Source organism: Vigna angularis, chromosome 1 (assembly GCF_016808095.1).
Source record: "Vigna angularis cultivar LongXiaoDou No.4 chromosome 1, ASM1680809v1, whole genome shotgun sequence".
NCBI classification, from domain to species: domain Eukaryota; kingdom Viridiplantae; phylum Streptophyta; class Magnoliopsida; order Fabales; family Fabaceae; genus Vigna; species Vigna angularis.
In genome coordinates this window covers 32,022,085-32,037,727 of record NC_068970.1, presented here as the reverse complement: position 1 = coordinate 32,037,727, position 15,643 = coordinate 32,022,085, and the positions used below count along the sequence as shown (strand labels likewise).

Here is a 15,643-nt window from a genome sequence, read left to right as displayed (position 1 = left end):
CAAATAACAGAACCCAAATTCAACCTTGATTTAAATAGCTAGTCTCTGCCGTCGCGAAGACGCTGGAGCACGAGATCTTCACGTAGCAAAATGTTGTGTCTACCCCTGGAAAAACGCCTCTCCTTCCTTGCAAAAATAGTCCAGAACATAGAAGAAGAAGGGGTATGCCCTTCCAGTCAATCACGACCCCTAACCAAAAAAGGAGAAGACGAAACCTCCTACCTAGTCACCGCTCCTTGCGCAACGACGAGTCTCACCCAAAATGCCTAACGCAACGCCTTCATCCTACGAAACCCGTAGAGACACCCTAAAACTAGGTTTGTCCGAGAACTAGAAAATAGAGAAGAGAATAAATTTCTAATTAGGATTTCATGATAGTGAATTATGGATTTAATTAAGGTAAAATAAATTTAATTGTAATAAATAGGGTTTAATCAACATCAAGAACTTTTAACATTCTCACGACAATTAGGTTGTCGTTAACATTTTAAACATTATTAGAAAAAAAAACATAATTGAACCATTTTTATAAAAGAAGAGACCATTTTAAACAACTTAAAAATAAGATGACATTTAAAAAAAACTAACTAATAAGATGAGGAATATAAATATTAAACTCATTTAAATAATCTAGTCAATTGACTCCTACTAGAAAAAAGAAACCGTGAGTAAGTTATTTTGCAGATACCTCATACTCGATTATCAAAACTAAAACGGATGAAGCTCTTAAGTCATGTTTCTGAAGATATTATTAAAGAGAGATATTATTATTGTCACATATTGCCTTTCTTATAGACATTATAGGTGTTATTTTGGTTAATGAGATCTCTTAGGTTTATGATTATAATAATGTCTAATATATATATATATCCTCCATTATGAATGCAACTAGTAATTTCATTAACAAGTATTGGTAAAAATTGTCCCTGTAATAGAAAAATAACGAAATTGCCATTACTTTTTTTCTGGTTGAGAATTTTGGCTGTGAGTGATGAAGTGGTTAGAATGTGTTAATCTGGCAGTGTTTGGCTTAGTATTGTAATGAATGAGGCAATAAGGTGTGATTTTTCTTTTTTTTTCTTTGGTTAGTTTGACATGGATGACGTAAGTTGATATTATGAAGTATTGAGGAAAGTGGGGCCTTTATTGGTAGGAAACAGAAAAGGAGAAACAGGGTTATGAGGGTATGATATTCATGATTGGTTTCATATAGTGATGTGTCACTATGATTTCTTCAATGTTAAAATCACTTATACCATTTTTTGTTGCCAGATTTTTTATAAAAACTAACACTGGACTAAGGGATCAGCTTCTATTTAATTATATGCTTCATCAATCCTAGCTTTAACAACCCCACCTCATATATTCCACTTTAAACCTTTCAACTCGCTTTATTTTCTACATCATGTATAATCTCAAAATAACAATAAAAATATAATTATTTTATTTAAATACTTTAATATATAACATTTTTTTTGTGAATAACTTATAATGTTTATTATATGATAACGGGTCTTTTCAAGATTTACTTGAAAGACATAGGTTCAAAATCTATATATAGATATTCACATTATTTTTAATATAAAACTTAGTTTGTTTTTCTTTAGTAATTCTTATTTTTTATTTTAAGTTTTGATATAATTTGTTTATCAAATTTTAAAAATAAATAAATACAATTATATAAAAAAATTAATATTATTAGTATGAAAACTAACTATATTTATTTATTTTCAAAATTTCAAAATCAAAATTTAAAACAGATAAACTTTAATTTCATATAAAGACTACAAAATTTAAAGACTATAAAATCATTATATATATATATATATATATATATATATATATATATATATATATATATATAAACATATATATAATTTTAGGTGTTCACATTATAATCAGACATATTGTTTCGCCAGTTATAAAGTTTTGATAAGGGTTGGCACTTCCTTAAAATTCATTAAGAACAAAATCTCTAAAAGAGTTCATTTTACTAAATGGATATTGGTAAGGTAAAGTGTTTTATTTTCCCATGAACAAGAAAAAAGACACATAAAAAGAACTAAAACAAGTATATATTAAGTTAATGATTGACTTTATAAAATTAAAATATTTAAGAATTCAAATTATAATGTTTGCAATAATTAAATGTTTAAAAGATTCACAATAAAATATATAATAAAGATCTAATACTATAGTAGTTGTTTCTATCACCATAACAACTCATGTCGCCACACCTCTACCATGATTTATTAAAATTGGTTATTTGTGTTTAGATTTTCATTAATTAGCATTAAAACTAGTTGTAAGTCTTTTAAATAAGAGTACCGAAAGTGTTCTTAATTACATGTGGATGATATATGAGTACAATATTTAAGTGTTTAACTCCTTTTCCTTTATAACTTAAAAGAGTAGTTCCCAGGTTGGCTGTATACAGTTCTTCATCAATAAAAGATTATAAATAAGTAGGGTTAAATATATTTTTAATCCCTCATTATCAAGTGTTTTTGAGTTTAGTCAATCTTTCAAACTTTGCTTCATTTTGAGCATTCTTCTTAATGAAACTATAATATTCAGTCTTCCAAAAACAATGGCGTTAAATTTTGTCTGTACTAATTAATAGTGTGTCACATCACTTTTCATTTTTCTCAAACATGTCAATCCTCTCTCCTTTCTCTCTTCACTTGGGAGGATCTACTCATGGATCTTAACATCTCACCTTACTCCCAACTAGGTGTTGTCTACTTCAACGAAGTCTTCATGGCCTCAAAACCCTCAGCTTCATCAATAACTCCTTCTTGGGGATATTCCTAGAGTTCAACAAACTTGGCACAATCAAGTCCCTCCTTTTAACTCAAAATCGTTTCTATTGTGAAATTTCTTTGTTTGTTGATCAGTTTTGAAAATGTTAGAACAATGGGTTGGATCATGTTGGTGTGAAGTTGTGAACTTTACCAAATGAATTCCCAAAGTTTTTTACTTTTCAGTTTCTGATAATTAAAGACGTCATCAAGAAATGAAAATATAGCATAATTTATCAACTGATATTATTCATAATGTTGAAATAGAACTGAGTTGTTTGGATTCCAAGACCTAAAAGAGAGAAATGATCGAATTTCCAAATTTGCAGAGGTTAATAATATATACTTTTTGTGGCTCTCATTACGCTAATCAAGGACTGCCATTTTTTTCATTTCCAAGTTATAATTTTTTGTTCATTATCTGTTTGTTGTAATCTTTACCATGATACCCGATTTCTTAGTTACATTTTTTAAGCATTTGGAAAAGAACTTTTTAGCTTAACTTTTGTACCTTGGTAATCCATGCTTGAAACTGATAATGAGCAAGAGTTGTTTGCCAAAGCTGAGGCCTTTATTAGGAACTTCTACAAATAGTTAAAGATGTAGAAAAAAGATCTATGAGGAAGCCTTTTAGGAATGCATAACTTTTTTTTTCTTTTTTTAAGAATAAATCATTTCTAGGTTGCTAAATTGTATAAACATTGGTTCTATTTTTGCTTCTATGATATTTTTCTGTCATGGGTTTGTATAGATTTAGGCTAGAACCAAGGAATGTTTGTCAATTATCATCTGATATTTCTTTTGAGAAAATTTTACAGTGTCGATTTTCATGCTCCCAAAATCAAAGCAGTCCAAATCTGATTGGCACACTAGTACAAAAACAGCATATAACGTCACACGTTCAACGTCCAACCACTGAATAGACAACGTTAAAAATGACCGGTGACATTTTTGTAAATAAATGCAATTATTAAACGTCGTTTAGAATTGTAATTCGACGTAAACATATATAAAACGTCAAATGCCCCAGCCTTAAACGTTAAAAGGTTAGTGAATTCAATAAAATTTGAGCTGGAGATTGAAAATTCATTCACATTATTTTAGCACGCGAGACCCTCTTTTCTTCTTAAACTTTTCTAGAACGAAGTTTGTCGACCATCACATGTAATATTTCTTTCATTTGATACAAATGCATGTTAATTAATTATTTTATGTATGATTTTCATTTGTTTTGACTGATTATTTTCATGCTCTTGTCCTTCATAGGCGCATTCTGTTTTCTCTGTCACTGGTGACGACACTTTATTCCGATGGACCCACCTTTGAAGGTTAGTTTTCGTTTTCGTTTTGAAGAACTTGTTTGTTGTTTTCTTTTGTTGAACTTGTTTGTTGTTGTTTGATTGAACTTGTTTGTTGTTGGTTATTGTTGTTTGCTGTTGATACTACACTACACCTTCATAGTTCTTGCTTGCTTTATAAAATACCAAAAACTGAAATTTGTTGTTTTTATGCTTTTCAAGTCTCATAGAGTTGTAAAAAGAATCATAATTAATTTAAAAAAAACAAAAAAATAGATTAACATCGTATATTAACAAAATTCGACGTTAATTTAACGTCATATATTGACAAAATTTGACGTTAATTTAACATCAAATTTTTTAAATTCGACGTCAATTTAACGTCTCATGTTATCACATCGTTCGCGAATTTGCCGTTAAAAGCCCAAAATATTCGACGTTGTACGCGATTTTTGTACTAGTGACAATATGATAAGTAACAACAAATATTGAACTTGTAATGGAAATGAAAATTTCCCTGTATTAGTTCTCAATAATTTCATACGGACCATAAGTTCAGGTGCATGATTGAAGAATAAGATGCCTCAAGTATTTGGCTCTTGTTTGGCAAAATGGGTTCCTTATTTGTATGTTAACCATGGTGAGCACCCTCTCATGCAAGCCGTTGCCGCCAACAACGACAGAACCCAATGCACCAACCCTAAATCGCGCTTCATAACCCTCTCGCGCAAGCTTCGATCTTCAGATTCCCATTCGCACCTGCATAGCGAACCAAAACCACTGTCGTCGTAGAGAAACCCTAATTCACGCCTCTTTGTTCGCGATTCAACCTCCACGCACATAACCAATTGCATCCTCCATGAGCAAACCAAGTGAAGCCTTCGCGTCTTCTCTTTCCTCGAACAAATAGCGAAAACTGCGAACCAACAAAGAAGAACCGTAATCTCAGTGTGAATAACCCCACATTCACGATTTCTAATTGTACACATGGTATGAAACGTGCACACCATTAGTTATCCCAGACAAAATTTGACGTTGTTACTTTTGGAATACTAAATATTACAATTTTATTAAGGAGAATGATCAAAGTGAAATAAAGTTTGGAAGAGGGACTTAATCTAAAAATACTTAATAGTTAAGAAACTAAAAACATATTTAACCCTAAATAATTATATCAGATTGAAAATTAATATATTTAATATGTTTGAGTCAAAATTAAAAGCTACACATTTTATACAAATAAATAACATTGAGTAATATATAAAGAAAAATATCGATAATTTTAATTTAAATTGAAGATAAGATTGTAATTTCTTTTATAAATTTGGTCGTGGATCATTAATACTAAATCTTCATTATGTCTCTCTTTAAGAAATACAATACGATGTTTTTTATTTTTAAATTTATAACAATTATTAATATATATAAATAAATAAGAAAGAATGAAATATTATATAACTTTTGTCAAATTTTAAATTGTCAATGATAAGTATTTATCAATCTAATTATTAAATTATAATTTCATCCCACCATGATTGTTCATTTCACGTTTTATTAAAACTAAAAGTAACAATAACAAAGTGATTAAATTATTTGTATTTTTTATATTTAAAAATATATATTATATATTTTTGTCTATATAACAGATAAATCAAGTAATTTTAGATTGATATACAATTTTGTATACATGATGTATATTGAAAAGGAACTTTCAATCTATTAATGAAAATATAGAAAGAGTGAGATAAAAAAATAATTTAATAATTTTATGTTACACAGATTATCAAAATGATTTTGTTTTTATTATTTTGTTATGGATATTTGTTAGAGAAAATTATATTAATTTTATATTTAAATATGTAATATATTTCTTTATTATTAGTGACTAAAATAGTTGGTTACCTTATAATCAAATATATTTTGTTCGAAATAATTATTTCTAGATATTTTGAATAAGGTTTAATGTCTCAATAGGTCCCTATTTTCGTCCCAAATTTGAAATAGGTCCCTGTTATATTTGAAGTCTTAATTAGATCCTTATTTTTGTTAATTTGATGCAAATAAATCATTTTCGTCAATTTCAGAAAACGGCGTTAAAGAGTGCGTGACGTGGCATGTGTGAATTCAATTTTTTAATACTCAGAAATTTTGAATGAAGTATTAAAAAAATTTTGAGTATTAAAAAATTGAATTCACACACGTCACGCACTCCTTAACGCCGTTTTCTGAAATTGACGGAAAGGATTTATTTGCATCAAATTAACAAAAATAAGGATCTAATTAAGACTTCAAATATAACAGGACCTATTTCAAATTTGGGACAAAAATAAGAACACGCCACGTCATGCACTCCTTAACGTCGTTTTCTAAAATTGACGAAAATAATTTATTTGCATCAAATTAACAAAAATAAGAATCTAATTAAGACTTCAAATATAACAAGAATTTATTTCAAATTTGGGACGAAAATAAAAACTTATTAAGATATTAAACCTTTTGAATAATTATTAGGTCGCTCTACGAACTTGAAAAGTGGGCACAGCAGAAGTCTTTGAACAGTGCCAAGTACAAGCAAAGACGCACAGAAGGTGTTGCCTAATTCAGTGTGTGGCATTTGCGAGATTAAAGGGAAAGACGAAGGGTAGAATAGTAATGAGAGAGAGAAGGCAGAGAGGAAGAGAGGAAGACAGTGTGATAGTGAGAAGTAAGAGAATAGCCACAAACGGCGCTGTGAAGGGGTCTTCATCGGTGTCACCCAACGGGGTAACCAACCGACCGTTGGGACCCTCAGTTGCTCCTTTCTTAATCCGTAACGGGACCCTCTCCAACTGCGTACACACAACACAATCAAACTAATAACTTTTCTATAATTTAGGCTAGAGGGAACCATTTTCCCCTCACATTTAATGCAAAGAAAAATTCCCCTTTCTTCCAAATCCAAAATTTATCATGAAATATATCTATTAGAGATAATTATCATGACTACAGATAATCTCTATTAATAAGTCAGATTATCTTAAACTTTATAAATATATAAAATTAATAATTGATTATTGAGTTTGATTATATAGGACGTGTTTGATTGCCGTCTATAAATATAAGATTGATGTCTAGATAAATTAATATTGATCTATCCTAATAAAATAAAGATCTCTTTAAAAAAAATATTTCACTTGAGTATTTTTACAAATCAACAACTCATCAAAGTTAATTCAACAAGAAAGGACGACCGAAAGATAACACAACAAAAAAGGACGACGAACTCTCGGACCAATTCAATCAAAACACATTCTATTCAACTTTCCTTCACATTTTCTCTTTAATGTATAAAACGCGGACTTTTGTAGTTAATATTTTCCTCATAAATAAACTTAATATTTTTTGTCTTTCCAACTTGTGTTGATTTTATTGTTGTTTACGTTAACGTATATTTTACTTTGGCTTAGTTGAAAGTGAGAGTCTGAATATTTTTATTTATTTTTTGTTTCGTAATCAAAGTCAGAATCATATGTGTAAGAAATTTGAGTATTTTCTACTCAAACTAATAGACGCCATCAAGAGAGACAATTTATTAATCATCAATGACAGATTGTGGCTATGAAGTGTTATTGTTTCCTAAAGACAAATGTTGATAAGTACTCCACACTTTGTTCAAATTAAGAAATCAAAAGTGTTTTAAATTTAGTTAACTATTTTCTATCTTAATAAATTCTTTGATAAATTTTGTAGATAAAATATATCAAGTATAAAACATCCAATTGTAATAAGAAGAAAAGTATTTATTACATTGATAATACAAATTAATTAACATTTATTTTATTAACTAGTTAAATATATTTAATAAGCTAAATTAAATATGTATTACTTAGTGAAACAACTTTTATAAAGTTTGGACTTCATTCTATATGCTCAAATTCAGTCTAAACTCTTGTGTCAACTCATTGTAGTTCTTGAATTTTTATCGGATTAAATTTCCTGTTTAATCACTTCTAACCGTGAATATAAAAAAAAGAAGGCAGTAAAAATAATTTATATGAAAAAGACTATGTAAACTTATTTATACAGAGTAAGTACGGTGTATGTTCCTTTGATTAATGGTTTAATGTCTCAATAGGTTCCTATTTTCGTTCCAAATCTGAAATAGGTCCCTGTTATATTTGAAGTCTTAATTAGATCCTTATTTTTGTTAATTTGATGTAAATAAATCCTTTCCGTCAATTTCAGAAAACGGCGTTATGGAGTGCGTGATGTGGCGTGTGTGAATGCAATTTTTTAAGGTTTAATGTCTCAGTAGGTTCCTATTTTCGTCCCAAATTTGAAATAGGTCCATGTTATATTTGAAGTCTTAATTAGATTCTTATTTTTGTTGCCCATTGTATATGCGGTTTTTGAATCTTTTGATTAATGATCTTGGTGGTGAAGAAGTATGTTCAACAATAACAAAAATAAGGATCTAATTAAGACTTCAAATATAACAGGAATCTATTTCAAATTTGGGTCGAAAATAGGGACCTATTGAGACATTAAACCTTAAAAAATTTGCATTCACACACGTCACGTCATGCACTCCTTAACGCCGTTTTCTGAAATTGACGGAAAGAATTTATTTACATCAAATTAACAAAAATAAGGATCTAATTAAGACTTCAAATATAACAGGGACTTATTTCAAATTTGGGACGAAAATAGGGACCTGTTGAAACATTAAACCTTGATTAATTTAAAGTAAGTTCGCTAGATATTTATAATGATATTTTATGTTTATTATTTAGAGACAACTAACATCACTTCCATTAGTCTTTTCTAAAGAAAAATATGTTTAGAAAATAACACATATAGCCCTTTATAATGGAAATCACAATTAAGAAAAGTGTAAATATGATTATCTTAAAATTTCTTATGCCTAGAAGCACTATAAAAAATCATTTATTCATTATAATTTAGTTTTGTATCGTCCCCTATTAGTATATTGACTTTTCCTGATAAAATAAGTTATTTCTACATATATTATGAGTTTGTTGATATATATCGTCAATATACAAATAATATAAATAATTTTCTTAGTATAAGATATTAATATATAAGCATCAATAAATGTATATAACACATAGATTTTATAACCGGTTTTATAAATATTCTTTATACTCAGTTTAGAACGTGAAAACATACTTAGACAATTGAAACTTTCGAACGTGAAATTGATCAAGGTCCAGATTCTCTAATGGAATTATTTTGTTTCTATATATGCTTTACAACCTTTTTATAAAATATCCTTTTTATCATATTAAATGTGTTATTTCACATTTTCCTTATTTCTCACTTAAAATAATAGAAATACGTGGAATTTCATCTTAAATAAATAAATAAATAAAAGAAGGGAAATAAATTGATAAATTAATTTAATAAGATGAGAAATGAGTAGAAAAAGAAAGGCTTAATACCTGTTTTTGTCCCTCTTTTTAAGGGAAATGTTCACTTTCGTCCTACCTTTTTCAAAAAGTTCAATTTGGTCCCACGTTGTGAAAAAAGTGTCCAAGTTAATCCTTTTTGGTCACGGCGTTAAATATTTAACGATTCTGCTGCCAGCTAGGAGTGTGGTGTGCAACGTGGCTTTTTACTTGCGTAACGTGGCAGTGACAGTTTTCCATTAACTAAGAACGTGGCAGTGGCAGTGAGATTAAAATTCTGAGTGTTAGGGTTTGATTTGGGTATTTCGAAATTGGTCTTTGAGGATTGAGAATGGGTTCCCAAGGGTGTTCTTCGTTTTCGAAAAGCTGGGCCAAAGGATCCTCTCGTTCGTCCCATGGTGGTGCTTCTAGGGGAGGTGGGTTAATCCCTACTTGTTACTGTGGTGATATTGCAGTAATGAAAGTGGCCAGAACCACGAAGAATGCTGGGAGAAATTTTTGGGGTTGTCCTCATTACAAGGTTTTAAGTATACCCTTGTTAGTTAATGTTTTCTTTAGTTGATTTGATGCATTTGTTCATAGATTCCCTAACATGGTGAATAACAGGGTGGATCTTCAATTGGGAGCTGCTGTAACTTTTTCAAGTGGTGTTGTGAAGACAACGTGGATGAAAAAGATTGCACAATTCTGAAGAGAATAAGCGAGCTGGAAAATGCAGTGAATGATTTGCAAAAAATCCAGAAAATGATGAAGTTGTTAGTTATAGCTTTGTGTGTGTTTATTGTGGTTGACCTTGTAATTTTGAAGTTGTGGTTAGGTTGATTTAGTTGGATCGTGAATTTGGGTATTTGTTATAAGCTGGCTTAATACCTGTTATGTATTTGGATGCTTGAAAGAAGTACGTTGACAATGGGAAGGTGTTTTGGTTGGTGTAACATCAGTTATGCAATGCAATGTACAAAATGTTCGAATCAGTCCCCCATTTGGTTTAAAAATGTTGAAACAGGTGAACCGAATAATGCATATGACTGAGGACTAATGGCACATATTACAAATCTAAATACAAGCTCTCCATTTGGTTTAAAGATGTTGAAACATGACAACCCAATAATGCATATGACTGAGTGTTACGTGCCTGAGTACGTAACTTGCCTCTCGCTATTGACAATGGTACTTAACTGAATAAAAACTCCTTATTACTGCCACTCTGGGTATCCCAATACACAATATCACAACTTGACGCTCGTCCTTGCTCCGCTCGTCCTCGCTCCGCTCGCTCGGGACGCTCGTCCTTGCCCCTCGTTGCCCCGCTCGCTCCGCTTCCGCTCGATTAGGACGCTCGTCCTCGCCCCTCGTTACCTCCACTAGCACGCTCGTCCTCGCTTCGCTCGTTCAGCCCTGTTGCCTCCACTCGCTTAGGACGCTCGTCCTCTACCGTACGCCTCACAAGCAGATAATGCATATTAAGATTGAAACAGGTCAACCCAATAATGCATTTTAAGAAGTGACTAATGGCACATATTAGAAATCTAAATACAAGCTTTGACCAAAACATGATGAAAGCACTTTGATTAATGAAATAAACGCAGTTTAGGTTTGTCACCAAAGTACATGATATTCAATACATATATCCTCCAATTCATCTAAAAAGACAATACATGTCTGTTACCAAAATAAGACCGTACAGTACATAATAAAGATCCAGAACTAACTATCTATCTTTTCTTCTGACTCTGAATTTTGGTGGACGGGATGCTTGGGAAGTTGGAGGTGGTTGGGTTGGTTGTGTTGGTTGTGTTGGCTGGGTTGCTTCTGCTGGCTGGGTTGCTTCTGATGACTGGGTTGTTTGTGTTGGCTGAGTTGGTTCTGGTGGCTGGGTTGCTTCTGGTGGGTGGTTTGCTTCTGCTGGTTGGGGCCGTAAAGGGCAGTTATTCCTATTGTGCTTTGTCTGACGGCAAATGCTACACTTTTTCCTATGCCCTCCAACACGCATTTGAGTGTCATCCTTAGTTAACTCCCATGCCTCCAACTTGCGTTTTTTCTTCGGCCTCCCAGGCAACTTCCTTATCAGTGGTGGTAGTACATCATTGAAATTTGTGGTTTGCCATAGTTGGGGACCATTGAGTGGAAAAATTATGGACGCATACACCTCTTCATATGTGGATCTTCTGAAGCAACTGAGTATAAAATTATCTGGATGAACATTACAGTAGTTCATTGCTGCAATTGCATGACAGCATGGGATGCCACTGATCATCCACTTTCTGCAGCTACACTCTTTAGTGTCCAGATCCACTGTGAACTTGTTCCCAACAGATGAAGTGTGCCTAACCTCAAAAATCTTTCGTGCAACCCAACTGAAAGAAATAAAACACATCAATGAACGTAAATAAGAAGATGTATATAAACTGTGGTAATAAGATTACCTTGGCAACCAAAATCTAGACAAATTACATTCTTTCTTAAGCCTGTTCTTTATCTTTGGGCATATTGTGAACTCCATAGATGCCACCTTGCTTCTGTTGGTGGCCCACCTTTTCATGAGATACAATCTGATATCCTCCATCATTGTTATAATTGGTTTTCCTCTTGCATGAATGAGGACACTGTTGAAAGCTTCAATGATGTTGTTATCAAGGGTATCACACATTGGTTGAGCTGTGAAGCGAGACCTTGACCAAAACCTGTGGTAATAAGATTTCTCAAATGGGTTACAATACATCTGTGATAGTAATGTGTATATAATGGCTAATGGGTTACCTTGGGGGAATGGCTATGAGGTATTTATATGCTTCAACATTGACTTCTTTAATTTTCAGCATTTCTCTCTCCCAAGCCTAGGGATATGTGGTGGTTGCAGCACTCCACATCAGATTTTTTAATACCTGCCCACCAAACCTTTTCCTAAAGTTTGCATAGAGGTGCCTTAAACAGTATCTTTGTTATGCCCGAGGCAAAAGCTCTTGGATAGCTAAGACTAACCCCTGCACAATTAAATTTAGTAATAAAACCATATCGTATACAAAATCATTAACTAAATTGCAAAAACCATATCCTATACCTTCTGCTGGTCTGACATCCATGTGCACCCTCCACATACTTCACTGCCCCCAAGGTCTTCAATTAACAATTGCAAAAACCATGTCCAGCTGTCTTTGTTCTCCACTTCTACTACTACATAGGCAAGGGGAAGCATTTGGTCGTTTGGATCCCTACCAACAGCAGTCAGCAGCTCCCCCTTGTAAACACCTTTCAAAAAACATCCGTCTAAACATATAATGGGCCTACAACTTATGAAACTATCTTTACAAGCTTTCAGACAAACATACATTCTTTGAAAGATTGGGTCACCATTATGAGAGTCAACTTTAATTTGCACTGTTGAGCCTGGATTACACCTCAACAGCTCATGTCCATAGTCGTACACCCTTTTATATTGTTCTATGAAATCTCCTTCAACCATTCTTGTGGCAATTAACTTTGCCCTTCTTCCCTTGGATATTGTAACATTTGTATTCCATTTTCTTAATGCTTTAGTACGAATATCACTCACCTTTAAACTAGGATTCTCAACTAAAGATGTATCTATTTCTTGACTTAACCACTTAACATTCATCAGTTTAATATTAAGTTGTCTACTACAACTATGAGTATCAATTATCTTCCTCAATTGCCAAATCTTTCGTGATGGCAAATAACCACAATAAGCTAGCCATGGACACTTACCTTGGCCACCCATGCATGTCACCCTCACCTTACGGTTATCATTTTTCATAAATTTTAGATCCCTCCCAGCATGAACAACATACATTCTAATAGCATCCTTAAACTCTTCCCTGTCAGTAAAAATAGTGCCCACTTCCTACTTGTAATCTGCCATGGACTTCTGCTTTGCATATTTTGAAAAAGGACCTACATCTATTGTATCATCATTGTCATCCTCCTCACTTGCACTATTTTCAGGAGTTAAAAGCTTATCAGACTCCCACTCATCATCTGACAAACCCCTACACTGTTGGGTTTCTTTTTCACTGTCTTCATCATCCACGTATTCATCACCACTCAAATCATTCATTCCTGCTGCATCATCACTGTTCACTTCCACTTCTTCTTCACTTTCGACCTCAATTTCAGCCTCACTTACACTCTCAACTTCATCCTCATTCTCAACCTCCAATGCATCGTCATGCTCAACATCCAACCAATCCTCATTGTCAACATCCAGTAAATCCTCCTTCTGAACCTCCAATCCTTCACTTACATTCTCAACATCCCGTGCATCCTCATTCTCAACCTCCACTGCACCCTCCACTACGTCTTCCATTCCTTCTTCACCACCCTCAACATGTGCTTCTCCTCCTACGCCACTATCCTCACCACTTTCTGCATGACCTTCACATAGCAAAAGAATCTCATTCTCATCATTTTGTAAGATAGTTGCTTCCTCCACCCCATGCACAACATACAGGTTCACTTCCCCCAAATACTTAGCCACATTCATCATGTTCATAGCTCCTTTATCATCATCAACCTTATGTAGAACATGTTGGACACTGTAATATAATTCTTCTACTTGCATGTATCCCATATGGTTAAGTGAACCTAAAACTCCAAAATAACACCATTTATCGGGGTCTACGTCCCAATTAGTTATCTCTCCCCCTATATAATTAAAGGGGACTTCTTTGATCAAGGTCCCACCATGGTGGACCACTACCCGAAACATGTCATCAGACATCCCTACCCGAACCCTGCAAATGCAAACAGGGGACCACTAATTTCAGTTAAAGTAAGACCTATGGGACCACTATCATGCATCAAAAGAAGACAACTTTCCACATAAAACAATTTCACCTTTCACCCATAGTTAAACCCCCTCAAACGCGACAATAATGAAAACATTTTCGAAAAACCTCTAACCTGATTTGATTTGCGGAATTCGATATCCTCTGCAGATTTCACCTTCAAGATCACCCAAATTTGATTTTCAGGTTCTCCAAAATGCTTATCCTCAAAGACCAATTTCGAAATAGGTTCCCAAATCAAACCCTAACAATCACAATTTTAATCTCACTGCCACGTTCTCAGTTAAACCCTAAACTGTCACTGTCACGTTACGCAAGTAAAAAGCCACGTTGCACACCACACTCCTAGCTGGCAGCAGAATCGTTAAATATTTAACGCCGTGACCAAAAAGGATTAACTTGGACACTTTTTTCATAACGTGGGACCAAATTGAACTTTTTGAAAAAGGTAGGACGAAAGTGAACATTTCCCTTAAAAAAAGGGACAAAAACAGGTATTAAGCCAAAAAGAAAAAGAAAAGTGGCAGATGAATAGAACAGATGAGCAACCAATCTTTTGATCTTGTGTACGACAATATTGGTTCGGATTTCGATAATGAACTAATGATAAAGGAGAACAAAACGAAAAAACACAAAGCACGATAAAGATAGGCGATCCGTTCTATGGCTTGAAAAGAAATCATCCGAAGAATATAAAAACAGACTGTATATGTGAGATGAAAGAGACCGTGTCAATAGGTAAATGCAATGTTTAACAAACATAATTCCCAATTAGCAAAGACATTAAAACATTATAAGGTCACAGACACTGGCTAATGGTAATAGGGTGGGCGAGGTTCGGCAACCTTTTTTCTTTAGGGATAGAGATGAAGTTCTGTTTGTTGGATCGGGTTGTCTTATTACTAATAGTATGTATATTTTTTTAAGTGCATCATGAAGGATATTTTTTTTACTGTGATTTCATTACAAAATTACATTCAGTTTTTTTTTTTAAAAAAAAAAAAACTTGAGTTTGGACAATTCGTAATAATTTGGTGAGATTTCAAAAGAAAGAAATCGTGTTGAATGACTTCATTGCAGATGATATGAAGTTATGTTAAGTCATAACTATTTATATAAAAACATTGATATATTTATTTTAGTTTTATAATAATATACCAATATCAATATATTTATTTTAAAAATAATAGTATATAATATATGATTATGTTTATATTAAAATATGAATAAAATTTTAAAAAGATATGATACATATTATTAAAATAAAAAATTATATATTATTATCATTATAAAAGTATTAGTTATAAATACGTGTAAAAATTGTATATTGA

General features: G+C 32.5%; 1 protein-coding gene across 1 annotated transcript; it reads right to left on the bottom strand.

The window, feature by feature from the left end:
• Window positions 1-11,218: 11,218 nt before the first annotated feature.
• LOC128194727 (uncharacterized) lies at window positions 11,219-13,318 on the bottom strand. The gene is made up of 3 exons (XM_052870629.1): window positions 12,569-13,318; window positions 11,934-12,229; window positions 11,219-11,864 (listed from the first exon to the last, which is right to left on the bottom strand). The coding sequence occupies exons 1-3, from the start codon at window positions 13,316-13,318 to the stop codon at window positions 11,219-11,221; spliced, it is 1,692 nt and encodes a 563-aa protein (XP_052726589.1).
• Between the last annotated feature and the right edge of the window lie 2,325 nt (window positions 13,319-15,643).